General features: G+C 35.6%; 4 protein-coding genes across 7 annotated transcripts; 3 read left to right on the forward strand and 1 right to left on the reverse strand.

Moving 5' to 3' along the window:
* The first annotated feature begins 434 nt into the window (after nt 1-434).
* LOC132170868 (lysine histidine transporter-like 8) lies at nt 435-3,143 on the forward strand. Its single transcript, XM_059582005.2, has 4 exons — nt 435-900; nt 988-1,124; nt 1,217-1,641; nt 2,452-3,143. Exons 1-4 carry the CDS (start codon nt 476-478, stop codon nt 3,064-3,066), a joined length of 1,602 nt encoding a protein of 533 aa, XP_059437988.2. The 5' UTR covers nt 435-475; the 3' UTR covers nt 3,067-3,143.
* A 1,654-nt stretch (nt 3,144-4,797) lies between these two features.
* Nucleotides 4,798-11,329, reverse strand: LOC132172269 (DHHC-type zinc finger family protein). Its single transcript, XM_059583743.2, has 11 exons — nt 11,119-11,329; nt 10,719-10,833; nt 9,810-9,884; nt 9,630-9,701; nt 9,361-9,498; nt 8,963-8,996; nt 8,070-8,179; nt 7,286-7,372; nt 6,912-6,995; nt 5,728-5,793; nt 4,798-5,355 (listed from the first exon to the last, which is right to left on the reverse strand). Exons 1-11 carry the CDS (start codon nt 11,174-11,176, stop codon nt 5,181-5,183), a joined length of 1,014 nt encoding a protein of 337 aa, XP_059439726.1. The 5' UTR covers nt 11,177-11,329; the 3' UTR covers nt 4,798-5,180.
* A 3,612-nt stretch (nt 11,330-14,941) lies between these two features.
* LOC132173011 (GDSL esterase/lipase 6-like) lies at nt 14,942-22,653 on the forward strand. The gene is made up of 9 exons (XM_088512416.1): nt 14,942-15,268; nt 15,758-15,904; nt 16,177-16,368; nt 17,386-17,635; nt 17,893-18,060; nt 20,886-21,062; nt 21,260-21,384; nt 21,549-21,776; nt 22,372-22,653. The coding sequence occupies exons 1-9, from the start codon at nt 14,942-14,944 to the stop codon at nt 22,651-22,653; spliced, it is 1,896 nt and encodes a 631-aa protein (XP_088368542.1).
* Nucleotides 22,654-24,196: 1,543 nt separating this feature from the next.
* Nucleotides 24,197-27,465, forward strand: LOC132172044 (putative F-box protein At1g65770). 4 transcript variants are annotated; one of them, XM_059583472.2, is made up of 2 exons: nt 24,197-25,422; nt 25,893-27,465. In XM_059583472.2, the coding sequence occupies exon 1, from the start codon at nt 24,236-24,238 to the stop codon at nt 25,418-25,420; it is 1,185 nt and encodes a 394-aa protein (XP_059439455.2). In that variant the 5' UTR covers nt 24,197-24,235; the 3' UTR covers nt 25,421-25,422; nt 25,893-27,465. The 4 variants fall into 4 exon arrangements, with proteins under 4 accessions (XP_059439455.2, XP_059439454.2, XP_059439456.2 ...); XM_059583471.2 differs by having other exon boundaries at nt 25,953-27,465; XM_059583473.2 differs by having other exon boundaries at nt 26,497-27,464.
* Nucleotides 27,466-27,854: the final 389 nt, after the last annotated feature.

Below are 27,854 nucleotides of genomic sequence, written 5' to 3' on the forward strand. Positions count from 1 at the left end.
ATTAAAAAATTGTGGGATAATGGTGTAAGTTATAGCATTTTTTCAATTTAATTGATTATAGAGGCCGACTTATCAACCATACATTGTAAATTATGTCGGTAAGTAAAGAGATTATAATAAAAAATGTAGTAGTCAGATCAATTTCCTTAAAAAAAAAAATAAATCCAAAACAAGTGGCTTAATTTGTCATATATATTTCTTAAATAATTCAAACATGCAATAGCAGCCAAAATTGTCCGTCAAGCCAATTACACTATTCCAACAAAACGAACGGTGTCTCTGATCATGCTGGTCATCAAAGGCTGTCTAAAACGAACGTAGTCTCGACACACACCAATCTTTCACATTCAACGTTCACCTACTTCCGTTTGTGTGTAAAAATCCACCTATATATAATATATATAACCTGCTTAATCCTCAGAGTTGTGTGCAAGACTGAGAGGCAAAGTGCAAAGTGCAAGAACCCTTTACAAAGATGAGTGAGTTGAACGAGATAAGATCGGCACCGCTGACGCCAAGACCGGGATCAGCTGTGCCGACACCTACGGTGGTGCGGTCACCGCCGGTGTCGTGTCCGCCATCTCAGCTCCACTCGCCGTCTTTGTCAAGGTCACCGCTTCTTCATGTGGACGAGAATGGAGAGGCAGCGCCACCTCGAAAGAAGGCACCCAAAACACCAATTCGAACACCCAGACTATCTTTGACTCCGAGGTTCATCACTCCTCTTGGAAGCCCAATGAGGAAGGCTCTGAGGATGACGAAGCTTGATCCTCAGGACGCTTGGCTTCCAATCACTGAGTCAAGAAACGGTAACAAATACTACGCTGCTTTTCACACTCTCTGTTCTGGGATTGGAATTCAGGCTCTTGTGCTCCCTGTTGCCTTCACAGTCCTTGGCTGGTAAGCCCCTCAAAACTCTATCTCCTTCATGTATAGCTTCTGAGTTGAATTAATTTTCAACGATTAATTTATGATCAACGATTGCAGGACATGGGGGATAATTAGTTTGACTCTGACATTTGTATGGCAACTTTACACCCTATGGTTGCTGGTTCAGCTCCACGAATCAACTGAAACTGGGATGCGCTACAGCCGATACCTTCAACTCTCCTGTGCAACCTTCGGTATGATTATGTTTTTGTTTCATTGTAATTATCTGCATCTCATGAATCATGATTACCTCAGATTGAAGCAATTTTTCTTTCAAATGTTGAAGGTAGCAAGCAGGGGAAGTTGCTGGCTGTGTTTCCAATCCAATACCTTTCAGGTGGAACATGTGTGGCTTTGATAATTATCGGTGGATCAACCTCCAAACAATTATACCAAATTATATGCGGCCCCACATGCTCGAACCCGCTGACCACCGTGGAATGGTATTTGGTGTTTACCTGCGCAGCCGTGCTGCTGTCGCAGCTGCCCAACCTGAACTCAATAGCCGGCGTGTCTTTGATCGGCGCCATCACGGCGGTTGGGTATTGCACATTGATATGGATTGTGTCTGTGACAGAAGGCAGGCTACCGGGCGTGTCCTACAATCCTCTGAGGGGCACCAGCCAGCTTGACCATGCTTTTGATGTGCTTAATGCACTTGGCATCATTTCTTTTGCTTTTAGGGGCCATAATCTTATTCTTGAGATTCAGGTATGTCACACTTAATCCCTCTTCTTTATGCTATCTTGTCATTTTCTATTGAAAAAAAAATAGGCCAAAATGAAAAGATCCTGCCCACTTTCCTCAAAACTTGGTTCATGAATTGTCATGTGAGAGGACACTTGGTTCTACCTTGTTTATGTTACTTGAGTACATGTTCAGACTGTCTGAATGCCTGTCTATATCGGTGAAAATTTAGGTGTCCTCTCACATGAGGCTTGCATGAGATTTCGATCTCGATTCTAAATTGTTAGGTGTTCCGATGAATTGGGGTGGAGTTAAAATATAATTGTGAGAGATTGGTTAATTAGTCAATTAATTGTTGAAAATACTAAAGAAATTAATGACAATATTCTACCATAGTTCACCTACCAAAAAAACTCAGTCTTCTATGCTATTCGTTGTTTGACAGCAGACAACCTATTTTTCACATTTCACTTTCTATGTTCTATTTTTATTTTATTTTACTCCTTTATATGTTTGACATTAACAGTACGTACCCATTAACGTGCTTTGAAAACGACGTTGGTGTTTGTATTCGAAAGCTCCTCGTAGTGACATCAATGTCAAAATTAGAGGGAAGACTTTTGGCATTAGCTAGATCATTCAAAGGCAGTTGGGGATACATACCCTTAATAAATAGGGCCACTATTTAATTAATACTTCAACATTCACCTTTATATATGAACTCAAATGTTTAGTCAAACAAGCTAGTAAGACCCAAAAATAGATTTGATATCACGTTAAATTATCAATTATTATTTCAAAAATTGAAGCTGAATTTGAATACTTGTATTGCAGGCCACCATGCCTTCAGATGAGAAGCATCCTTCGCGGGTGCCAATGTGGAAAGGAGTGAAGGCATCATATACGCTGATAGCTGCATGCTTATTTCCCATTGCAATTGGTGGATATTGGGCTTATGGGGAAAAGATACCATCAGCAGGAATACTTACGGCCCTCTACCAATTCCACTCACTTGATCTGCCCAAGTCTGTGCTAGCCCTAGCTGCCTTGTTCGTCATAATAAATGCAGCAAGCTCTTTCCAAATCTATGGCATGCCAATATTTGATGACATGGAGTCCATGTACACCATGAAAAAGAAAAAGCCATGCCCGTGGTGGCTACGTGCAATTTTCCGTTCTGTGTTCGGGTTCGGAGTCTTCTTTGGGGGGGTGGCACTGCCGTTCGTCGGAAGCGTTGCCGGTTTGGTTGGAGGGGTAGCACTGCCTGTCACATTGTCATACCCATGCTTCATGTGGCTCAAGATTAGGAAGCCTAAGGTTTATGGCGCAATGTGGTGGCTCAATTGGTTTCTAGGGGTCTTGGGAATGGGTCTAAGCGTTATATTTACAGCTGCTGGCCTTTATGTTGTGGTTCAAACTGGTGTTGATGTGAGCTTCTTCAACCCTTAATAAGAAAAAGAAAAAATCTATATATATATAATTTCGAGGGGAAAAGTGACGCAACTTCACCCTTTTTTTTTTTTTTTTTTTTTGGTTCTATGTTGTGGTTGACAACAAAGAATTCTTAGATGTATGTAATATCAGATATATATAATTCAAATTATATGCATTGGGTTGCAGCTCTAGCCTTTGGACCACAAGGTTAAATTAAATGCCTTCTGTTCTGTGTCATGAATTCAAGATCCACCTAAATTCCATTAAAGCATGCATAATTCAAGTTTGAATATGTCACATATGAAATTAATGCAACTCTAGTCTTTGGACCACAAGGTTAAATTAAATGCCTTCTGTTCTGTGTCATCAATTCAAGATGCACCTAAATTCCATTAAAGCATGCATAATTCAAGTTTGAATATGCCACATATGAAATTAATGATACATTTTGACCATGGAAAGGTTTGATTATTCCCAACAACAATAATTCTACCTATTTCATCATAAGAACATGTTTGACAAACTTTTTTTAGGGCTCCATTTGTCAATGGACTTGACAAGTAATTTTTGGTTTGAAAGTGATTGATGTGATATAAAGTAGATAGAAGTTTTGAACTTTTTGTACAAAAAATTGAAAATGTTTTGTTTTGTAATGTGTTTTTTGTTTGAATAGTAATAAAAAGTTATTGATATAAATATAAAAAGTAGAAATATTGGGGAGTTGAATTTAAAAAAAAAAAAAAAAAAAAATTTGGGCCCAATCCATTGCCAAATGGAGCCTTAGAAGAGGCCGGAGAAATGATGTAACATAAATGTGAAGTAAATTTTGAATATTTTGTGAGTGAAAAGTGAAAAAAGTTTGTTAATGTTGAAAAAAATTGACTTTTAGATAGAAATGAGAAATGAATAGAATAGGTTGTCAAAGACATTACGCATTTCTTATCAATAAGTCCTAACGGACAAAAAAAAAAAAAAAAAATCCTATTTTTCTTCAAAAAGGAGGAACTTTAGGACTTTTGACACCCACATTATCAAATAGATGTTTGGCGTTCCTAAAGCTTCTCGTAAACATCCACCATCAAATTTTGAAGGATGGGTTTGGCCCAAATACTGTTCATCACTATTTCCCAAAAAAATCAACTTCAAAACATTCTAACTTTTTCACTTTTAATATCAAATCATTCACTTTTTATTATTATTCAAATAAAATAACTACAAAACAAAACTTTTTCACTTCTTCATACCACTTTTTTTATTTTTTTATACCAAATATTCTTACTTTTTTCACATCAATCTACATCAACTACAGTGTTTAGGCCATTCCATTTGCCAAACACGCCCTTGGGCCTTTGCATTGAACGGTCTTTTGAAAACCATCGATTGAGACAAATTGGGTCCTGACTAGAAAAGTCGTAGTGATGGACACGTGTTCACAAATGTGATGGAGGAATTGTTGGGTAGATGCAATAACCAAGAATATGAATTGATTGGGGTGATAGCAAAGAAACATTGGATTGGAAAAAAATATAATAGCACATGGAGGAGAGCATAGGAGAGTGAACTCTAAGGAAGTGGTCCGAATGGAATCCCTTAAACAATTTAGGAGAGTATATACAGAGGTATATGAGCATATGGAAGGTCATAAAAATATACGTATGGGAAAGTTTCCCATCTAAAATTTCTTGAATAATGAAATAGGAAAGTTTTTCACAAAATAAAGAGTTCACTTTCATAAATGTTCAATTCACAAATATGGGTTGTTTTCCTCCTCCACTCATATTTTAATCATGTGGCGAACTTGTTTGCTGTTTAATTGCACTTGATAACAGTCAATATGATGGACAGATGGAAGGAAGCATGGTCAGTATACAAACTGGAACAAGAATATCTCTGAATCTTTTATTCGTAAAAACCATACGACAAGAAAAAAAAAAAAAAAAAAAAAAAAAAAAAAAAAAATCACTACGATGAACCTAAGAACCCAGCCAAAAATAAAGAGACAAACCTAAAAACCAATAAACAGCTTCAAGATAACCTTCAGACACTTAAGTCTCAAACAAATGGATATCTTCTGCGCTCCATGAATTTGCAAGGAACAAATGTGAAACTCATTGGACATTTGGAGGAGGTCAGCAACAACGACCGGTCACAAGATCCAAGCATGTGTAGGGCCTTAGCTTTTCTTCAACTTCCTGTGGTGTGGGTAATGGTTCCATACTGTATACGCTGCTTCGAGAACAGCAGAAGCTGTGCAAATTTCTGCAAATTCCTTTGCTAAAAGGATACACTCTTTCAGGAATTCCCCTGCAGATTAACACATAATACAAAGTGAACTAGCTAACAAACTGAAAATGTGTTACCATAGTCTTGCTATTGGCTTTGAATTCTGATCTCTCCAACCAGTAACCACATATTTCGTAGAATATATCAACTTGATTCAGGTGACTTTTATTAAACAGATTGTCCCACTGTCTACGCAGGGATTTCATAACCATGTATAAGTCTTTCGCTCTTTTCTTTTTTTTTCCATCACAACTTATTCTAGCATTTAAAACCATTCAATAGCAGAATGAAAAAAATGTCCAAAGTGACAAAGAGACTAAACTTATCTTGGAAGAGGCAAACAATCCTAAATGAATGATATGAAATAGAAAATTGTACAATGAATTAACCAACCTTAGATAGTTGATGCGTCTACGTCTCACAAGTTCATAGGTAGTCTGATTAGTCATAATAAGATAACTGCAGCAAAACAAAGTCCATGCCAGAAGACTTAAGATACCCAATCATTATAGATTTCTAATATCATAATACATATAGCTACTCAATCATTAAAAATAGACAAATCATTAATAAAATTTCAGAGGAACATATTCACCCATGTACACTTGACTAAGTTTTTAGAAGTTTCCCTATCCAACACCTCATGTCTGTCTAAATTTTATTTTATTTTATTTTTTTTAATGTCGGAGAACTTCTCCAAGGCAAGGCCCTTTAGACCCACCCTTACAGAGTAAATTCCGGTCCCGTGTACCACACCCTCGAAAGTTTTCCCACATGGAACTGGTTAAATTGTAGGCTTTTCACCAGGTTTGTAGCCCCAAAGAATTATTTGCACTCATGAGGTATTAAACCTTGGACCTTGAGTGGAGCAAACCCCAAGACCAAGGCCTCCACCACTTGGGCCAACCCCTTAGGGTTATGTCTGTCTAAAAATGACAGTTGAAATCAATTTACACTAATCATAGAAGTCAAAGCCAACTACACTGGATTCAGGACCTTAGCCATGCTTGGTCATTAGTAGTTTGCTTGATTTCATAATCTTTGAAAGCCAGAATTAGGCAGGGAAAAGAAAGCTTCTCGTTTATATCTAATTCTCAGGTCAAGACTTCCTAGCCTGTGTATTAACTCATAGACAATGCATTAGTGAAGCTTTTCAGTTCTGGCTTATCCTAGGTAAGTTGGCTTCCTCAATGTTCCCAATCACATGCCAAGATTACTTTGATTAGCACATATCTCCACTTCTTCAATTTGCAAATTCTTATTACATGGGACGAAAACTTTAGATAAGTATTGCATAACATTGGACCAGGGGAGTCTTACTAAATAAAATAGGATATGATTATTTTTCTTGTCAACATTATTAATTATGAAAAGACAATAGGTAACAGTAAATTTATGAAAGCATCTAGATGCACAAAGTTAGATTATAAGCAAAAAGGTGACAGCATATATATATAATTTAAAAACAAAAAAACAAATTTAGATTATAATCACAAGCAGGCACAGGAGGCAAAGTCATGAACATAAGAAATCTGATGCAGGAAAGAGCTACATTAGCATACAAACACAACCCTTACCTATGAAACAGCAGCAAGAGAAGCAGAAAGATTAGGGAGATTGACAAAGTAATCAAAAGCAGTATCATGATTGCATCCTTCCACCTAACAATAACATCATTCCAGAATCTAATTTCAGATTCAATACGACACAAAAAATCAAGAGATGTAAAAGTTGACCCACATATGGCTAATTAAATTGTCACAATAAGAACCACCAGGACCACCAATGTTACAATTCACTGACTATTTTTCAACTTCCCTCTTTCTCCCGAGGTAGTGATCTTAATAGAGCACCACCTTTGACATTGATTCGATCAAGAGTTAGATACCCACCATGACAAATGAAACTGAAACTTTTTTAGGAAATAATAAAACCTGAGAACGATGCATACCAAGCCCTTGATATATTAGCCTTCAGGTATGCAATGTACAAAATGCCAGTCCAAAGGCACAGTGCTGTCTCTCCGCAAATGTACCACCTATGGTTTTGTGACAAAAAAGAGAGATTCTCAGCTAGGAAAAATACATTTTATATGTATATAAACAAAAATGAGCAATGTGTTTATATAATTTATATTCTTTCATAGAAAGGTTGAAGTATAAAGCCCTATGTGGGATATAGACATCACTTTGAAGACTTGCAAAAAGCTTTTTATTCTCATTTATCAATTCTACAACTAAGAACAAGCAAAGTTGTTCGAGTGAAATCAGATTGTGCCCAGTAAGAAAGTAACTTTAAATCAAATCTCTTTCAAATTTAGCCAATAAGCTTTAGTTCAAATGACATGTCCTCCCCTTGTAAGAAAGGTGGAGTCGAGGTTGTTGGTTTATAACTCATTGAATGTGTTATGAAACTTAACAAACAAAAAAAAAAAAAAAAAGAACGTTTAGATTTACTATATATATTATAAGTAATAGAAATGCAAAAGGAGTAGAACACGTAAGGATCTAAAGACAAAAAGACTAGGATCTAAATATGTGCATTTCTATATTCATCAAAAAGCACCATATCTTAGCATATCCAGATCAACATTAACATGGATTACTGCTTTACTGCTGGCAAAGGACTAACATCAATTACCAGACAAGAACTCTTCAGCAAGGGCATAATTACTGGTCATTGAAATATAAAAAAATCATAATTCATGAATGAATATCACAAAGTCATAAACTCACCAAAATCGACAATGATTGCCCTGGCCAATGCATGTCCCAAGCCAAACACAATGATGATCAAACTGAAGAACACATTTATCACAGTCATGACAATGCTTTGCTCGAGGAGGCTGCACATATCCCACAAGTATGATAATAATCACCAAAAGCTAGATCAAAGGTGAACAAAGATAAAAGCAATAAACACAAAAACATTAGCTAGTACAAAAAATTTACATATCCATTTCAGTAACCATCAGAATAAAAATGGCATGATAAATGCTACTATTTTGACACACAAGCCCAGACAGCTAGAAAAAGCCGGATGACTAAAAAGTAACAAGCAGCTAAATGACAGTGCCTTATTTCTGATCTTCCACCACTTCAGTTGATAGAAACTAGTTTATTCCTAGTATCTCAACGCAAAATAGCTAAAGTTTCTCAAGAACCTTATATGCTGATCAGCGTACTAGTTCCTGACATCCTCACACTTCCTTTATGATGTTTATATTATGTTCTTTGCTTTATCTAATTAAAGAAAGAAAGAAGATAGGGGAATAAAAAGGCAAAAATTACAACTTGATGTCTTTAGTGATAGAAAACGGTTCTGTAGAGTGTAGAAGTCTTTTACTGTTCAATCCCTGGGGTTAGAAGATTGATAATATGAAAAGGTCTGACCTAGTCCATCAATAATGATCGTTTAGAACAAGATGGGTTCCCATGTATAGTCGATTATTAATAAGCATTTGTTCAGGAACTCTATTGAAGCCATAGAACATAAAAAGATAACTCAAAACATAAGGATAAAGATGCAGCATTGTTAGAAAAACAAGCATTCTAGAGGTTTGGAAGAGATTTTAATTTAAGCCCAGCTGAATGATACAAAATGAAGATGTAAACATGAGATTGACTACCTGCTCAACACTACAGTAGGTGCACGTCCAATTTCTGCAAGAGCCAAGAGGAAGGAGTTAGTAGCGTTATTTTTAATTTTTAACTCTAAAAATTGTCAAGTGCATGAGCTTTTCCCTTTCTGTATTTGTTCATATAAGGTCATATTGAAATGAAATTAATGGGCATTGAAACAAATGTTATTGGTCAAGTTAATGTGAAGCATGGGACAAAGATTACACTTGCCATGCACAAGATTCCAAGTTGAGAGCTAAAAGCACACGGAAATTAGAGTAAGCTTTTGTCCCTTTGGTATGCCAACAATGCATTTATCATTAATAAATATGCATTCATCAAATGGCTGTTTTGGAAAAGTATCACCAATAGAATATTCTTCAGAAACCTATAAACAGTAGCATACCTAGCTGACGTTCCAGGGGGATACATGTCCATAACCAGCTTTGACCATGATGTTGTGTTGCTTCCTAGAAGATTTCTTCCCAATTGACTCCCATCCACAGTAATAACCAAGCTTCCATTTTTGCTCGAAGCAGGTTGTCTTTGCTTAAACATTACAAAAATGAAATAAATAATGAGATGATGTTGAACTGTAAATTTATTCCAATTATTTTAAGTTCCTCATTTTTTTATGATAAGCCTCTGTATATAGAAATGTAAATTATTGCTTACTTTGAGGCCACTGATGTCTTTTGAAATATTACATTTTTCTCATTAACAGCTCTCGTCGCGTCAATGACATAGCTAAAAAAAAAGAATTATGTTAGACTGAAAATAAAATATAGACATCATGTGTTCTAAGCACAACCGAGAATCTTAGTCTTGAAACAATACATTAGTGTTGAAATTTACCCAGGAGAAGAACTGGAGGTAATGAAGTATTGAACCAGTGTAGCGAAAAACAACAACAAATATAAAGCAGTATACCTGAAAAACAAAGAAATTAATTAGGAAGGTTTTGGAAATGATAGCAATCATTATAAACCATTTTGAATCTAATCAACTTGATTACTTGGTATGTATAAGTTCATTTATAGTCAAAGCTTGAAAAATCCATTATTATTTCGAAAGAGCATGTTAAAATTACATTGCTAGTTTAATCCTATGAGATAGTCAAAAAAATATTAAATTAATTTTTGGGTGTAAGAGACTACAAAACCCAGGTTTCCTTTATACATGACTGATAGCTTAAAGGTTTCTCGTTGATACACTGATAAGATAAAATGGATACTGCATATGGGATATGCATCTGGGAACGAACAATAATAGTAATACAGTAGCAACAAGCACAACAACAAATCCTTGGCTTACTGTTTCCACAACTTGTTGCTTGTACAATGTGAAGAAACATTTATGTTTTAACCAATTATGCTAATTTTTTTCATAAATTATCATAAAATTCTATGCTTCAAACCCACCAACAATTACTAATTCCTGACAACAGACCAGCATCCTCTCTAGGCTAGAATGGCTAACATAATGTTGACCACACAAAATATGACATTATAATTTCATTGTTGATTATCCAACTTCCGCACATCTCTCACTAGATGGATTTGTTTCAGACCTGATACAATTTCAAACAAGCGCATACCCGAAAGCACATTATGACCAAGTCGACTCTGTCTGATTATAGCTACATTGTTTGAGAAAATTGTTGGCTACCATGGACATAAACTACGATCAAGTCTTTAACCAAAGCATCCAACGAGATATTAAAAACCCAATCCAAATTTGTTCTAGGAAGAAGCCTTAACATACCATGGCTCTGTTTTCGTCTTTTCTATCAAATCTTCATCAAACAGAAAGAGAATGCCAACGTACACGAGATGCAGCGTCACCAACGCCAATTTCAGACCTAGCGCAGATCTCCGAGCTGAAAACGCAACTCCCAAATATCAAAACCCATTAAAGAAACCAAGAAAATTTAAGAAATTATACATATTGCTCCTTTTTTAATACTGAAAATGGGAAAAAAGAATATGAACTTTTGAGCCATATTCGCCATTATAACCCAAGCTTGCCAGAATTATTTAAGGGAGAGAGAGAGAGAGAGAGAGAGAGAGAGAGAGAGCATAAAACATAAGAAATCAAATCGATTCGTTTGCACTTTCCCGAATTTTTTCTCAGCTGCCAAACAGAGAATCTAGTGCTTACGTACCAGGATCGGAGAGACAAGGAACGAGGTGGAAGCATCGGCCCATAGCTCGATCAGTCATTAAAAGAAGGAAGCGAGTAGCATCGGAAATGCAAAGTCGCTTCTCTCTCTTCAGTCGGGAAAGTTTTGTCGGTTCGGGGATAAAACTTTCTCGAGAAAATTTATTGTAACACACCCAACTGAACGAAACAATTACTACTATCCACTACGAGAAGGATGGAGAAAGACAGACAAATGTTGAATTTAGGTTTGTCTATGACTAAGTGCGCCTTGAGCACTGTAGGCCCAACCCGGCCCATGGTTTCCGTTCCCTATTTATTTTCCCAACAGCCCAACCCTTTTCTTCATTTCCTTTCTTTCTTTTTTAAATTTTTCTTGACATATTAAATTGTTGATGGACAATTTTTTGAAGGGATATGCTAAGGGTTTTTTTGATGCCCTTCCAACTGTAATATGGCTTTTAAAACCACCAATAGATTAAAAGTCAATAATGATAATCTCAAATTCAACGGTAATTTTAAAAGTCACTACAATTAGAAGGACACGAAAAAAACACTAGAAGAACACTTAGATATTCTTAATCACTAAAAATATGGATGGTGAAATTGATAATTTTTAAGTTATCTCTTATTTCAAAATTTTAAATGTATAAAAAGAATGATAATTTTAATTATTTAACTAATTCTTTAACATATTTTTTTCACGTGTAAGCTCAAACTTTTTAAATTTTGGGATAAATTTGTGATTTAAAATGATATCAAAACATAAATTATGTGATCAAACCATGATTTCAAAATTTATCTGCAATTTCAGTTAGATATTCTACGCATTTGGTCTCACTTGCTGACAAGAGTTTGAGTCCTGTTAAAACATTAATCCAATGATTAAAGTTATAATTTTATATTAACTTAAGTTTTTAAAATAATTTGTGATTTAATAATTAATATTATTATTATTATAAAATAGTTTGGTATTTTTTTTGTGTCTCTTATCCATAACTTGCTTTTTAAGATGATCAAACACTACATAAAGGACAATTATAGGACAGCAGAAGTGTTGATTGAATCAAAACTAAATTTGATTTTCCTTTTTATAGGGGCTTAGAAAGTGAAGAAATCAGAATTGTTTTAGCAATAGCCAATAGGCAAGGAACTATAAATATGTATATATCCAAACAAAAATCTTTGCTTCGTCTCCTATTTTTTCTTTTCTTTTTTCTTTTTAAATTTTATCCACAAGTTTAAATTATCTGCTTTCTTTGAAGCTCGGACCCGGTGGATCATGCGACGACTGGTAGGATACCGACTTTCCATATTTCAAAAATCCAGCGATTGATGGACCACTGAAGACTAGTAGTTGATCAACTAATAAGATGTTTACATGTCATAGTTGTATCCGTGTCCCAAGTGTCCCAGATTCAAATGGTCAAATTTTGGTCAAAATACAGGGATCTGATTGGATCTGATTAGTTAAGACCATGCAACTATCGATGGTCTGCGGAGCACCAGAAGATGTTAGTTACCTAACGACGGGTCGTCCTAACATCCATCATCCAATTAGTCAACGTCCAAACCTCATTCCTGCCTACAACTAACTTCTATTCCAAGATTAGGTTTTCTAACCAATTCAAAAACTCTGGCTAAGAGATGATGAAACGTAGAAAGTTAGTCACTCCTAATTTAGGTAAGCCCTTTTCACTTTGTGGCGTTTTTCACTCGGACACCATGTAACTCTTTTCATAGCACTCCTTTCTCCTCGAACGCATGGTGTGATGCATAATTTTGGGGATGGGCAAATGTTTCGATTGCTGCTTATGACGACTACCGAATTGTTACCGATTGTTTATTGACTTCCGACAATCGGTAGTTGAAATAAAAAAAAAAATGTTTCGACCTTGGTTTAGTTTGATAGGCTGTTTGTTGGTTAATCGAACCGATTTAATCGACTTTGGTCCTCAGTAGTTTTTTGCATCACTTGTTTAGCCCCAAAAAAAATCCATTTGGGCCCATGAAAATAGGCTTTGCCCAATATAAAAAACCCATCATGACTAACTGACTTAACCAACCAATTTTAACTGACTTCACCCCATTAACCAACTTAACCAAAATAATTGAAATTTATTCTGATTGGTATGAAGTTGGTTAATTAACTGATTTAGCTGACTTTTTTGGTTCATTGGGGGAAAATACTTTTACCCTTATCAATTTAACCGATACCCAATCCTACATTTTCTAATACCAATTGTGTTCCAAATGTACATGTGAATGAATTCTTCTTATTTAAGCTTGATGATGTGATCAAGACGGCTATCTTCTCTGAAATTATGTGTTTGAAGCCATCAATGGGATTGGCACGTCATACACTAGAAGGGTCTAGAGAGTGTTGAAGGAATGGTGTATTAGTTGGCTTGAGAGCTACATTTAGAGAGAGACGGAGAAGATAGTTGCCATGAAGATCCAGCTCATTGACTATATCAAGGAATGTGGGAATTACTTATTAATTAAGAATAACGGTATATACTCCTCGAATCACAGATTCATAAAAGGTGAGAAAAAAGATAAAATGACAAGCACATTACAAATTGCACAAACAACTACTAACTCAATGTTTATAACTTTATCGGCAACACCCATGATAAATAGAAGCTACAAAAATAGGAAACATATATAAAATAAAATAAATAAAAACTTTAAAAATATGGAAAAAGTGTTTCTTATTAAAATGAGATGGAGTTCGTTCGAACGAAAACAAACTCATTAGAATGTGTCACGATCTAACACATGCCCAATTGTCATGTCATGCGACTCATGCCATGCCATGTGTCAACATGTCAAATTGCCACGCCATGACATGTTAGATGTCTACCATGCCACGTGTTAACATGCCTGCATGTTCAATTCCACAAAACAGATGCCACTTGGCAACATGCCATGTGTCTATTGCCACATGTCAAATGTCATGCCAATTGCCACGTGTCAATTTTCTTAGAGAGTAATTAAGAGAAGGGTTTTCGTTCGAAGGAGAGACACATGTCGCATGCGGTAGACATTCGAGTTGGCCGGGACTTACTATTTAGGTGGCTGCCAAGTTTAGTTTGAACGAAACTTGATGTTTGCTATGAATATGAGCCCACACTTTACGTAATTTAAAGTATAACAAGGTCATGTGTTTGCAGGGGTGAAGATAAATAGCATGAGCACGCTAGCAATTTTTTTTTTTTTAATTAAAATATTAAAAAAAAAATTTTGCTGCCTGGCGTGCTCTCAATCACAGCTGCAGTATGATCACATGAGTCACATCACTATTGTGAAAGGAATTGAAGAAAATAGTTTTTAAAGGAAGTTGTAAGGAAAAGTTTACGTACGGTACAAAGTAAGTTTTCAAAGATATCAAGTATCTTAGTACCAAAGTTACCCAAGGCATACCCATGTGAAGCTTAATTAAATGGGTAGAAAATTATGAAATTAATTATTTAATTAATATTTAAACAATAATATTATAAATTGGAACTTGAAACACAATCTATATTATCAAATAGCATCATGGTGATCACTTGGACAATCCGCCAAACAAATCAAACCTTTTTGTTCTTTTATATATATACTAGCTAGCTAGCTCTATACAGACTGGAACTTTGGACAATGACCCCTCAATACAATTAGCATCTAGGACCTGCCGCTTGTACGTACTTCTTTCTTCTTCTTTTTTTTTGTTTAACACTTTGTACTTATAAATATGCAGTGATTAAGCATGTTAATTAGCAGAAAATAAAGCTTAGAGTGAGAATAAGATGGAGTTAACAAGATTGACGACCCTAACCCCGACCATGGCCAAGACAAGAATGTTTGTTTCAGTCTCCCTTTTCCTTGTCGTCATGACTCTGACGATGATCGGCTCGCATGTGTCTGCAAAAGCTATGACACGTACGCCTGCAGCTATTTTCATATTGGGGGACTCGACTGTGGATATTGGGACAAATAATTTCATACCAGAGAGTGGAGCAAGGGCCGATATGCCTCATAATGGTGTTGACTATCATGGTTCCCCCCCAACTGGAAGGTTTAGTAACAGCTATAACACTGCTGATTCAATCGGCGAGAGACTATATCTATCTATATATGCACCCATGCATAGCACCCTCATGACTAATTTGGTTATTATTTTTATTACATTTTTACATTTGTGTAAAGCATAGGTTTTTTTTAAAAAGAATCAACGAGACTTGGAGAGCACTCTGTTAAAAGTTTGCTAAAAGTTGGCATGAGCGAAGTCAAGACAAAACGCTCTGCTAGAAGTCCGCTCAAATTAGTTTCTTGCCTTTCTAACTCGTAAGATTGTTATAAGAGGATCATGATCGTATGGAGAATACATCTTTTGAGTTCAACATTTCAGTTTTCATTATCAACGTGTTTGTTGATTTGTGAATGCTCTAAGAATATATCCAGTTTAATAGACTCATTTAGAGAAATTTCCTTTGGTCCAACTTAGAGGGGAAAAAAAAATTCCATTTATTTAGAGCTTCATTGTTGGGTTTTTTTTTTTTTTTTAATTGGTTTCCTATATTCACTTTTACTTTTATGTCGGTTAATACAGTAATACACTGATCTTATTATTGTTACTTAATTAATTGAGATTAGTCCAGTTAATGGATTTCAAAGAGAGCCCGCCATCTTTCCTCTACGTTCTTTACAAGCATAAGCAGCATCTTAGGAGTATCCAAAACTTCAAGGGCCTTAACTTCGCCTCAGGAGGATCCGGACTTCTTGACAATACTGGAAAAGTTCCATATGTACGTAAGCTCCCTCTTTTTTCAGAATTATTAATCCATTCCCATCACCATGTTTTTCTTTTTATTTCTTCATTTTTCTTTTTTTATTGCTAGGAGTAGGATATATAAATTTAATTAAGTCAAGCATTTGCAAAAAAAAACAAAAACAAGAAAATCACAAAATTATTTTCATATTTATGTCACATCATTTATTTTATTATTATTATTATTATTTTTTTTTTTAAAAAAACATCTTCCAAAAACAGACAAAGGTTGTTCCAATGGGGGAACAGGTCCAACAATTCGCAACCGTTTGCGGCAACCTGTCTGAAGCATTAGGTGGAGATGCCGAGACTAAGATTCGCAAGTCGTTTTTTCTCATCAGCGTGGGAAGCAATGACATGTTTGAACATTTTAACATTACTCACACCTGCGAACAAGACTTCATTACTTCTTTAATCACTAATTATAGCACTCATTTGAAGGTACGTGCATGACATCCTACTACTACAAATAGATACAATTTTGCTATTTAGATTGTTAGCAATTTAGACTATAAATATGAGAGAGTTTCTATGAGAACTATTTGTCCGATGAAATTTTGAGCAACTCGCCCCTTTCTTAGATAGGTAGGCCTTATAAAAACTCTCTCATATTTATTGTCTGAATTATTAACTACCTCCCAACTTGGGCATGCAGATGGTCTCATAGGCAGAGACGGAGGGAGGGGGGGACTGGGGTGGGCCATGGTCCCCCCCCCAAAATAAGGAAAAAAAAATTATAAGTAAAAAAAATAATAAAAACCCCAAAATAAGGAAAAAAAAAATTATAAGTTAAAAAAATAATAAAAAAAAGTAAAAAAAGTAAAATTAAAGTTTTAATTTTAGTCATTTGGCCCCGTAAAAAAAAATAAAAATTGGCCCTATTTTTAAATTTTTTGGCCATATGCAATAAAATTTTTTGACCCTATTTTTAATTTTGCTGGCCCATACCCACTAAGTTTTTTTTATTTTTGGCCATTACTTTCAAATGTTCTTTTTTTTTTTTGCCTTTACAGTAGTCTTTAGTTCATAAAAAACAACAAAAATAATTTTTTTTAATAAAAAAATTCTAAAAAATCGAACAAAAAAAATTTGGCTGGCCCCCTTCCATAAAATTTTCTGGCTCCGTCCCTGCTAATCATAGGGACTCATACATTTGCTCGGATTAGAATCCAAAATGAATGGATCAAGTTTAGTTTGAATCTTGTGACAGTTTTCTTTCAAATGAGATTTGAGAACTGTTTTTAACATAATTGATTAAAGTGACATTTGTATTTAAACTGCATGATTCTCACATGCATTTTTCGCATGCTTTGTTAATCTGATTACTAAGAGAGTGAGAAATTGAAATTTGGGAAACTTCCTCTTTTCTTCTTTTTAGCTTTTTAGTTTTTTTTTTTTTTTTTTCGTTAAAAAAAAAATTATCTCATATGTTTATTTATGTGTTTTTGCGAAGCTCAGAATCTTTTAGACCTTGGAGCAGTAAAATTTGGCATAATGCGTGTGCCATCAATTGGGTGCTGCCCATACCAACGTTCTTTGAATGATACTGGTGGGTGCATGGAGGGATTGAATGCCTGTGCTCAAGTTTTCCATAAGGAATTGGAAGGCCTCTTGCAAAATTTAAGCTCAGAGTACCCAGCAATGCACTACTCTCTTGCAAACTCATATGAAATGACACAGACTATTATTAACGGCTCTCAGCGATCTCGTAAGTTTTCGCCCTCTAAACAAATCAGAAAATTATCAAACAGATGGCGTGCATGTATATATATGATGTCAAAGTTCTTATGAAGCGTATCTATTTGAACAGATAGATGGACCTTATAAAAGGTTCTCTCACATTTACTAACAATCAGACATCAAAATTGTTGGAAATTCGGATCCAAACACATTTACTTATAGATTTCCTTCACACAACTTTCATTTAAAAATGATTTATGGTTCCGAATAATGCAAAATTTGTAGCTTTTAAGGAGATCCAACAAGCTTGTTGCGGAAAAGGGAGGTTCAATGCTACTACACCATGCGAACCGGATGCCAATTTATGTCCGAAGCGCGATGACTACATGTTCTGGGACCAGTACCATCCCACAGAATTCGCTTCTCGGCTCGCAGCTGCTCTTCTATGTTCAGGTCCACAGCAAATGGTGGTGCCAATGAATTTCTGCCAACTCTATATATATGCTTGATAACTAAAAATAATATTCCACCATTTTCCTCATTTTCTTTTATGGATTAAATTTGAAAGGTTCAGTAATCTTCAATGTATAATTAAGCTCTTTGATATACAGTACTGTTTGGTGTAGATCAATGAACCCCTTGAGGGCTTTGGGCTCGATCAATGCCATTTTGATATACACTGTTTGGTGAAAATAAAAAATAAAAAAAATTGGACGCTTTCTCTCAATTGAGTTCAACCCAAAGCTAGTAGTCAAACTGAGAGATATTATTGCACAATAACCTTCTCAAAAAACAAAAAAAAAACAAAAAAACAAAAAATTGCATAATAACTTTCATAATTGGTACATTAATTAATGAACACGTATTGTAGTGTCTGCTTTGATATTAATGTTCATTAGGTAAATCAATACGTACGTCAAATCTAAGCAAGGGGGGTGAGATTAATTAAACATTTCAATTCCTAGATTTGAGTCTAATTAAATTATAAGAAAAATATAAATTTATTCCCTAAGTAATCACATAAATTCAATTTACTCCGATTTTTAAATCTGATTTTTAACTCCGATCCTAAAGTTTTCGAGTTTTTTACTTCATTCTTTCCATCCGGGACCATCTAAAACTGCTTACATGTCATTAATTAATGTGGTTAAAGTCACATTAGTTAAAAAAAACGTTACTTTTACTTAAAATAAATAAATAAATATAGAAAAAAAGATATGGTAGGGGTGGCCCCAATCCTCCACCCCTACAAGGGGTAGCCACCACCAGCAAAGGGGCGGCTCACATGACCACGACCACCCCCTCACGAGCGAGCCACTAGGGGTGTCAATCCGGTCCGGTTTCACGGTTTTTGGCCAAAACCGGAACCGGAACCGGGGTACCCCGGTTCTCAATTTTGAGAAACCGGAACCGGAACCGGGACCCCGGTTAACCGGGGTCCCGGTTACCGGCCGGTTCCGGTATTACCCGGTCCGGTAACCGGTTTTTTTTTTTAAATTGATTTTTGGGCTTATTTTAGGTATTGGGCCTAAAATAAACCAATTTTTTTTTTCATAAGTTGGCCCATTTTTTGAAAAATCTATTAGTTTTTTTGTCTAAATTAAATGGGCTTTGTTGTAATTGTTCCAAATAATTAAAAAATAAACCTTAAAAAGTCCAAAAATCCTAAAAAAATCATTGTTTTTGCCTATTTGGGCCTTAGAAATAAAAATTTAATTTTTTAAAATACCCTAAACCTAAACCTAAGTGTAAAAAATATTAATATATATAATATATATATATTAATATATAAATATAATAATATATAAATATTATTAAATAAAATGGAAACCCGGTTCCGGTATTCCCGGTAAAAACCGGGTACCAAAAACTGGTACCGGAACCGGGGTACCCGGTTTTTAGATTTTTCAAACCGGAACCGGAACCGGGACCCCGGTTTTCCGGTTTCCGGTTTCCCGGTTTTCCGGTTCCGGTTCCGGTTCCCCGGTAATTTTTGACACCCCTACGAGCCACTGGCCCACCCCTATATATTTGCCTTTTTAGATTTTTTTATAAAGTGAAAAAATTATTTTTTAACTTATGTGACAAAATTGTTTACGTTCCCTTTTTCACTTTTTGGAAAAAATGAGTGAAGTGAAAACTATCAAAAAATTCGAGAGCTAATAAGAGTTGGATTTAAAAATAAAATTGCACAATTATTAATTACTCGATCGTGGAGCAAATTTATATATTTTTTTTATAAATTATATTAATCACTCACTTTTGTCATGCTTTTTCTTAATACAAATCTGAACACTCGCATACACTCGCAATATATAGGCTTAGTTTAGCATAAGTAAATAATGTAAATAATTAATGTAAAATTCATTTTACATTATTTCATATGGTATCTACGTACACATAATTTCCAAGACTTATGCATCGGTGGCATATTAATCAACTTTGCAAGAGAGATGCTCGTCCACACATGACACAACTACTATACAATTAGTCAGACAAAAAGAACCAACAATTGATAAAACGCAACATAGCTAGTGAGAGAGACTAATATATAGAAATGAAGAACAACATACTAATTGATGAATTATCGATCCACGTCATGATGAATTATTTATACAAGAAACTTGGGAGACATAATCTGTATGAATTAATCGTAATTTTTCTGTACATGGAAAACAATGTTGTAGAGGGAACATGAACGTTGGAGTTTTCCCTTTTTCTCATTTGGTTTTTGACCGTTGCTGATGATCTTTTCCCTCATTGTTCATATTCCTATATATCCTCAACAACAATAAATATATATAGATCGACCATGCATGCACGTTTTAAAATGTTCGAACATCTTCCACAAGCAAACAGACAAGTAAATCCCTTCCTCTTTCGAATAGGAGATTATGCAATGCGACAAATATTGATATTTCCAGGATAATTTCTTGACATATTCTCCAATATTCTATAGGGAGAGCGAAGCCTATTGGGGTCTTTAGAAGCCTGAAAACGACTCAAATCGTTCTTACCTAAGACATTAAAATTTATTACTATATATATGACCATATATATATTCTCTTTGTTTTAGTAGGCTACTTTGTAGCCGGATTGGACAATGACACCATTAACGTCACCTGCTTAATTGTCATTCTTGAGACTTTCTGTATAAATACTAGAAATCCTGAAGTTGTGTAGCATATCATACAAAGAAATTCTCTCATGGCAAGCATATATATGTTGTCATGTTTCATTTTGTTGCTTTCTTTTCCTTTCTTTGGCCATGCACGTAGCCAAGGCAGAAGCGCCGGCGATTTTCATATTCGGAGATTCAACTGCCGACGTTGGGACAAACAACTTTTTGCCCAACACCACTGCGCTGGCCAACTTCCCTTATGACGGGATCGATTATCCCTTCTCGAGGCCAACAGGGAGGTTCAGTAATGGCTTCAACACTGCTGACCAAATTGGTAATTAACAAAAACTTCTTTTTAATAGTCATCTGAGATTAATTAAATAATAATAATTAATTAGCATGCATGCATGCAAATCAAAAGGCGTACGTAGTTTACGTCCATTAATTCTACTCGATCGCATTTGAATTTAATTACTGAAAAGCTTATATATATGTTTTCTGAATTGATTAGCGAGGCTATTTGGCTATAAGAGGAGTCCGCCACCTTTTCTCCTTCTTGTAGCCGTCAGTTCAGTTTTAAGCAGAACATGCTACGAGGTGTGAACTTCGCTTCTGCCGGGGCTGGAATTCTCGACGCTACAGGACTAATCAAATGGGTAAAGTATAGTTTTACCTTATTTTTGTTCTTTCATATATTTCACAGCGCTCACAATTTTTATAGAATTTGGCTCATTTAATTAAATGAGTCATATTAAAATTGGTATGTATATTTGTCAAAAATTGGACACATTCTAAACTTAGTTACGTGGAAATCTTGTAGAAAGAGGTGGTTTCAATGGGAAAGCAGGTCCAACAATTTGAAATGGTTCGTGGAAACATAAGTGAGATTATGGGTCCAACAGAGATTGCTGGTGTGCTTTCCAAGTCTTTGTTCTTCATTAGTGTTGGAAGTAACGACATCTTTGATTATCAAGATTTTAATAGCACTACTTTATCCAAGCAAGACTTCATGGACACTCTCGAATTCTCTTTCCACAACCATTTAAAGGTCTGTACGTATTTGATTCCTTGCCCTTTCCTTTTTTTTTTTTTTTCAAAGACTATAGCAACTTGATTATGGCGTATTTAAAAAGAAAAAGAAGAAGTGCATGTGGTTAGAAATATTACATTTTTATTATAAGTTTTTTTACAAATTGATGTGCATGATAGTTTATGTGGCAATGGTACTTAACATATCAGTTACTAAACAATTTGATTATAGCTAATGTAGCAATGTCACATGGATTGTCACGTTAATTTGTAAGAAATTGTAGTAAAAATTAGAGTAATGTTACTTTTCACACCAATTTTGCATTGGCTGACATAACATTTCACATTCATTTATTACATCTATATCACATCGGAAAATGTGGTGTGTTTTAAGTGAATTTTTGTGTCAGTTATTTAAAACATGTTAGATCAGCCAGTATTGCATATATAGATGTGATAAATGAATGTAAAGAATAACGTTATTCTTTTTTGAAGTATCTAACATGAAAAATTACTTAAAACACGTTATGTTAATTGACCTACAATAAGAGTGAAAAGTAACATTACTTTTGGAAAAGCATATTGAAAAAGTTTTTTGGCATTTGCAATGGCAGAATCTATATGACCTGGGGGCTCGAAAATTTGGCATTGTGAGTGTTGCACCAGTTGGATGCTTGCCATCTCAACGTGCTAACAATACCAGTGGGCATTGCAAGGAGGAGTTGAATGAGTTAGCTCGGATGTCCCACACCAGAATGGGGGGTCTCTTGCAAGCCTTGAGCTTTCAATTGAAAGAAATGAAGCATTCACTCGGAAATGCCTATGAAATGACCATTAATATCATTGAAGACCCCTTGGCCTTCGGTAAGCTCATCAAATGTGTTCATACTCATTAGGGCATAAAAAAAATAAATAAATAAAAGCCCCAATATATTTACTGTGGACCCAATTCTACTTAATTATTGACATCGATCAAAGAGTTTTATCAACTAATCAGGATCGAAAAAGATCGACAGCTTGGATTCAGTTTTAGTTAGAACTGGACCTCAAACACATGTTCCAACTCCTTGTGCCCACCCTTGAATATTCTCATCGGAGGTGGTGCCACCACCTCTTTTGGATAGTTTGATCGCCCCTAACAACCCTTTTTTTTTTATATATATTTTTTTATTGATGACATGATCTAGACCCTAAAAGAAATGATGTATTCCTCCGACGTCTCAAGCTTCAAGGACGTCAAAGGAGCTTGCTGTGGAACAGGAAATTTCACTGGAGAAGGACCCTGTGTTAAGTTTTTTGACCCAAACCTTTGCTCTAATCGTCGCGAGTACTTATTCTGGGACTTCTTTCATCCGACGGCATTTGCTTCAGTATTGGCAGCCCTAACCCTCTATGGCGGAGGACCAAGATTTGTGAAACCCATGAATTTTAGCCAGTTGGCAATGGTCCATGTTTGACCATGTCCTCTAGTTAAGCAACAACCTCATCATCTAACCCTTGAATTTGTGTCAATAATTTGAATCTGTAATCCGTAATGTTTGATGTTTATATTCAAGCATGAACAGAAATAAATATGGTTGGACCATCTTTTTCATGGATGTTTATTTTTCATCTATATTTTATTATAAACACGTAAGCTGTTGGTGCAATCCATAATTCTAACTATATTTACTAATATTACGCAGTGGCTCACTGGGTTTTGTCAATTGATTTCTCGAAGAAAATAAGTAAAATTCTGTGTTTTCATGTTATCTTGCGTATCCATTGTATATTGAATGGCATAAGACCATGTTAGAACAATTTTCTTCACAGGGAAAGATCGTGCTTCTGCGCATAATCATTCAATACAAAGAAACTAATTGAGCTCTGAGAGAGAGTATGAGAAGATGTCTTTGTACATCGTGTAGCGGCTTATTTATAGGCTTGAGAGTTGAAGTACACTTGTACTGGTTCTCATTGTTTGAGTTGGTTTGAAAATACAGAATTGAGATAGAACTCAACAGCTATCATGTAAAGATAAACCTGAATGTAGTCATCCATAATCTTGAATTCATGGGAGCTTGAGCTGGAATTGAGCTTCTTCATTTTGATATTATCATAATATTCAGAATATTTCTTATCAATTAATAGCTCTTGCTTATTAATATCTTTACTAACAATTCTTATTTTACTAGGGTGATGCGGTCATGAGCCCTTAGAATTTTATTTTTTACAATGGCCAAATTGGCAATGACCGTGTACACTATAAGTAAGAGGTGTGTATAGTATAGTATATAGCAGTAATTAATCAAGTATAATTTTTAAATCAAATATCCTCTTACACATTTGCAGATTAATTGACATAGAAAGATAATATTAAATGATAATTCCAATTTCCTTTATATATGCAGTGGCACAGATAAAACAATAAAGTACTCTAATTTAAGGTTGGTGGTTCAGATAAGTTGTGTCGAGGGTTATTAGTCAACGAACACAGATATGGGTGAAAGAGTGGAATGGTCGAATCTTCCGAGGGATCTGTTGGTAATGATCGGAAAAAGCCTCGACGCTCGCGTCGATGTTCTCCGATTTCGCGGCGTCTGTACCTCCTGGCGTTCCTCTATCCCTTCCTTTCACGCTCACTCTCCTCGCTTCCCTCTCAAATTCCCTGAACCTTTCAGCGCGCTCGAGTCAGCGTCAATGCTACGAGTCCCACAACCGCAACTTTATCTCTGCGAGAGCACTCTCTATCTTCTTCAACCGGAAAATCCTTTTCCAACTTCATCTTCTTCTTCTTGCAATAAGGGCTGGTTAATCAAGGTCCAAGAGTCAAATTCAGGCAAATTACATCTTTTAGATCCACTCCCCAGCCACAAATACAGGTTCTCCCCTGTTCCCCCAAATACTCTGAACTTATTGAACTTCCGGGTCGTGGAATTAAGAAAAGCGCATATGCTTGGATTTCACGTTCCCACTCCACGCAGATCAGAAACTGAAAGAAGTTCTGCCCTCAGTTACCGCTCTGTTCCTTGGGTGAACAAAGTTGTGATGATACCGAGTTCAGCTTGGACTGATGCTGATGAGTCTGCGGTTTTCGTGATATTTAGTGATGGGAAATTGGCTTTCGCGAAATTTGGGGATGAGAAGTGGACCCTTGTCGGTGATGCGAGTGTTGAATACGATGATATTATTGTTTACAAGGGTCAGTTCTATGTTGTTGATAGATTGGGAAATGTTTCATGGATCAGATGTTCATCTTTGGAGCTGGTACCGTTTTCGCCTCCGCTGTGTGGTTTGGGTAATCAGAAGCATCTGGTGGAGTCGTGTGGAGCTCTTTATGTTGTTGATCGATACCTTGACAGGGAATGGAGGACGATAGTGACGCAGCCATGTTTTCCCAAGACAGTTGATTTCAAAGTGTATAAGTTGGATGAAGAGGAGTGTGGATGGGTTTTGTTGAGAAGCTTGGGTGATCGAGCATTTGTTTTGAGCACTGATTGGTGTCTCTCCGTTTTGGCTCAAGAGTTTGTGGGATGTAAAGGGAATTGCATTTACTTCTTTGATCAACATGAAACTCATGTTTTTAGTTTAGAGGATAGCAGCTTTGCCGATTTCGAATTTTCCATGGATGATTCTCATCTATTCTGGGAAGCCCCAACTTGGCTTACCTCTGCTAATCCATGAATGTAAGTATGAAGGAAGCTATCCTTGAACTCTCTCTATTGGTGTGTTTACTTCTATTGTGATATGCTCTTATATTTTTCCAATAGCACGTTGTTTTAGTGGTGATTGAACTTGGTATAAATCTACTCATGAGCTAGTATTTTGTAGAAATTCCAAGCCATCTCATCTACGATATGCCTGAAATGTGATAAACCAGAAAAACTAGCCCTCAAAACTTGTTGTAATTTGCGTTGCTCTGTTTTACCTTGATTTCCAAAAGCCCAAAATGCTTGTTTTGTCATTGAAATTTACATGAACCCTGGACTTGTTTAGTTGTATTCTAAAACGGCTAAAATGTGTTTCTAGTCATCACTCACCAATGTTTAGGAAATGTTGAGTCCCTTAGTTGAGGCAAGAAGTGACTGCCCTTTTATAAATAAATGTATGTTATGTTTTTCTGAATAGCTAAACCAGCTTGGTTGTTCTCTAACAGATATTTTCTTTGGTTGGGATCCCTCACAATTGGTTGTTTGATTGCATGCGATTTGGACAGCTCCACAGAAAAGGGGGTCTGCAAGGTCATTTGTTTCAAACAAGTGGGCCTTACACCCAGACTGTATGGGAGAGGTTGGCCCTCTAGTCCCTCTCTTTATGGAGCTATTTGAATTACACCATTGGAACAGCTAATTGTAAGGAGTCCTGTTTCTATTTTGCGGGTGTTGGCAATGGGTATAATTACACATGTTTGGATCTTGTTATAGAATTAAAATGCTATGCTACACAACATGTGTCTGTCTGTCTATTCAGAACTTCAAACCTAGAGGAAGCTGAAATGGTCGAAGCATGGATTTTGCAGACCATACTGCTGCCATCTGTCTAATTTGTTTGATGGCTATGTAAAGCTGAGCAGTTTCTGACATTAAGCTTTGCTTCAACCCCTCTTAGGATATATTTTCCTACACTGTAATGATTGGAAATAAAAATGAGTGTTATCAAGAATATAAGATTCTGGAATGAAATGATCATTCTATTCATTTGTTTGGCGACAACATGCGAATGATCAATTTTCCTAACTGTAAAATTGTGAATGTGTTAAGATGCTGAGGGAAAGGGGTTTTTGGCAAATAAGAATACCGCAATTATGCTCATGGTGTTGGTGGAAAATCTTAAAGCTTAGGGGCATAACTAGGAAATGTATACAATTCAAGTTGGGAGATGGAAGAAGCATCTATGATTGGTGGCATCTGAATGGGGTTTTATATGAGAAGTTTGGATATCGTATTGTCAATGATGCTGGTGGGAGAATTGAGGATAAGGTGTCATCGGTATTAAAAGAAGGAAACTGGTGCTGGAAGGCAGCAAGAATTGAGGATAGGCTGTCAACAGAAGAAAACCTTATTAAATGGGGATTCACGGGCGATCTCTTTTTTGTTTTTTGCAGAAGTTATGTGGAGGGTAGGGGTATCTCTTTTTCCAATGTGGTTTCAGACAAAGGTTGTGGAGGGAGACATTAAGTAAATGTTTGACTAATGGTCCTATCCTCAATTGGGAAGGCATTATATCTTGAGGAGAAAAATAGTTGAAGGGTCGAACATTAAGAGCAACTCTATGCAGACTCAGCTTTGGAGCAGTGGTGTACAATGTGTGGAAACAAAGAACTGATGTTAAACATGGTAATCTATTAAAGACAGAGGAAAGAATTGTTAAGCAAACCACATGAGAGATCAGATCAAGAATTATGAGCAGATGCAAGTTTAGTTTGACAAGGGACAATGTGGAGTTATGTAACAGATGGAATCTGCTGGAGAATCACCTTAAAGAATAATTCAGATGTTGATTTTGTTTTGCAGATGTAGTGTACTTCTTTAGATTTTGGCTGAATTTTGTTTCACTTGATATACTGGAGTCTGGAGATATGGCTTTTGATTGTAGAATACAAGAGTACTGGTTGTTTCTCAGTAAGGATAGTTGTTTTTTTCATGCTTCTTCAGAAATGTGTTTCAATTACTACAATGTTGTGTAGGATAAAGGAGTCAATAACTAGGATAATATCCAATAGAGAAATGCTACAGTTCTTCTTAGTGTTTTCCTGATCCTAAGTGAATATTGTTTTCTGAAAAAATAGAAGAAAAAAATAACTTACCACAGTCCCTCATTTAAAAAAAAAAAAAAAAAACCCACGTAGAAGAACACCAGAAGGAACAATAACATTCTTCAACCCAATACAATATTTAATAGATTTTATAGATTATATGATGCTCGTGAATTCATCCTATTGCATAGAATTTACGGGTTAAAGAAATTGGAATAAAACAGGGCGCGTTTATTTCTTAATGTAGAGAGGAAAAACTATAAAATATTTGATTAAAATGGAAATTAAATTTGAGGTCAATAATTAAACTGTAGACTAATTACCATTGTTCTAGTCTATATAATAACATTCTTATAAATTGAC

This window comes from Corylus avellana, chromosome 1, assembly GCF_965113065.1.
Source record: "Corylus avellana chromosome 1, dhCorAvel1.hap1.2, whole genome shotgun sequence".
In the NCBI taxonomy this organism is placed as follows: domain Eukaryota; kingdom Viridiplantae; phylum Streptophyta; class Magnoliopsida; order Fagales; family Betulaceae; genus Corylus; species Corylus avellana.

Coding starts and splice junctions, on each gene's coding strand:
- LOC132173011 (XM_088512416.1), top strand. CDS start 14,942: ATGGCCAAGACAAGAATGTTTGTTTCAGTCTCCCTTTTCCTTGTCGTC. Junction 17,636..17,892: donor TAACGGCTCTCAGCGATCTC/GTAAGTTTTCGC, acceptor CAAAATTTGTAG/CTTTTAAGGAGATCCAACAA. Junction 21,063..21,259: donor CAACACTGCTGACCAAATTG/GTAATTAACAAA, acceptor TTTGGCTATAAG/AGGAGTCCGCCACCTTTTCT.
- LOC132170868 (XM_059582005.2), top strand. CDS start 476: ATGAGTGAGTTGAACGAGATAAGATCGGCACCGCTGACGCCAAGACCG. Junction 901..987: donor GCCTTCACAGTCCTTGGCTG/GTAAGCCCCTCA, acceptor CAACGATTGCAG/GACATGGGGGATAATTAGTT. Junction 1,642..2,451: donor ATCTTATTCTTGAGATTCAG/GTATGTCACACT, acceptor CTTGTATTGCAG/GCCACCATGCCTTCAGATGA.
- LOC132172044 (XM_059583472.2), top strand. CDS start 24,236: ATGGGTGAAAGAGTGGAATGGTCGAATCTTCCGAGGGATCTGTTGGTA.
- LOC132172269 (XM_059583743.2), bottom strand. CDS start 11,176: ATGACTGATCGAGCTATGGGCCGATGCTTCCACCTCGTTCCTTGTCTC. Junction 8,997..9,360: donor CCCCCTGGAACGTCAGCTAG/GTATGCTACTGT, acceptor TGGCTCTTGCAG/AAATTGGACGTGCACCTACT. Junction 7,373..8,069: donor GGCAATCATTGTCGATTTTG/GTGAGTTTATGA, acceptor ACAAAACCATAG/GTGGTACATTTGCGGAGAGA.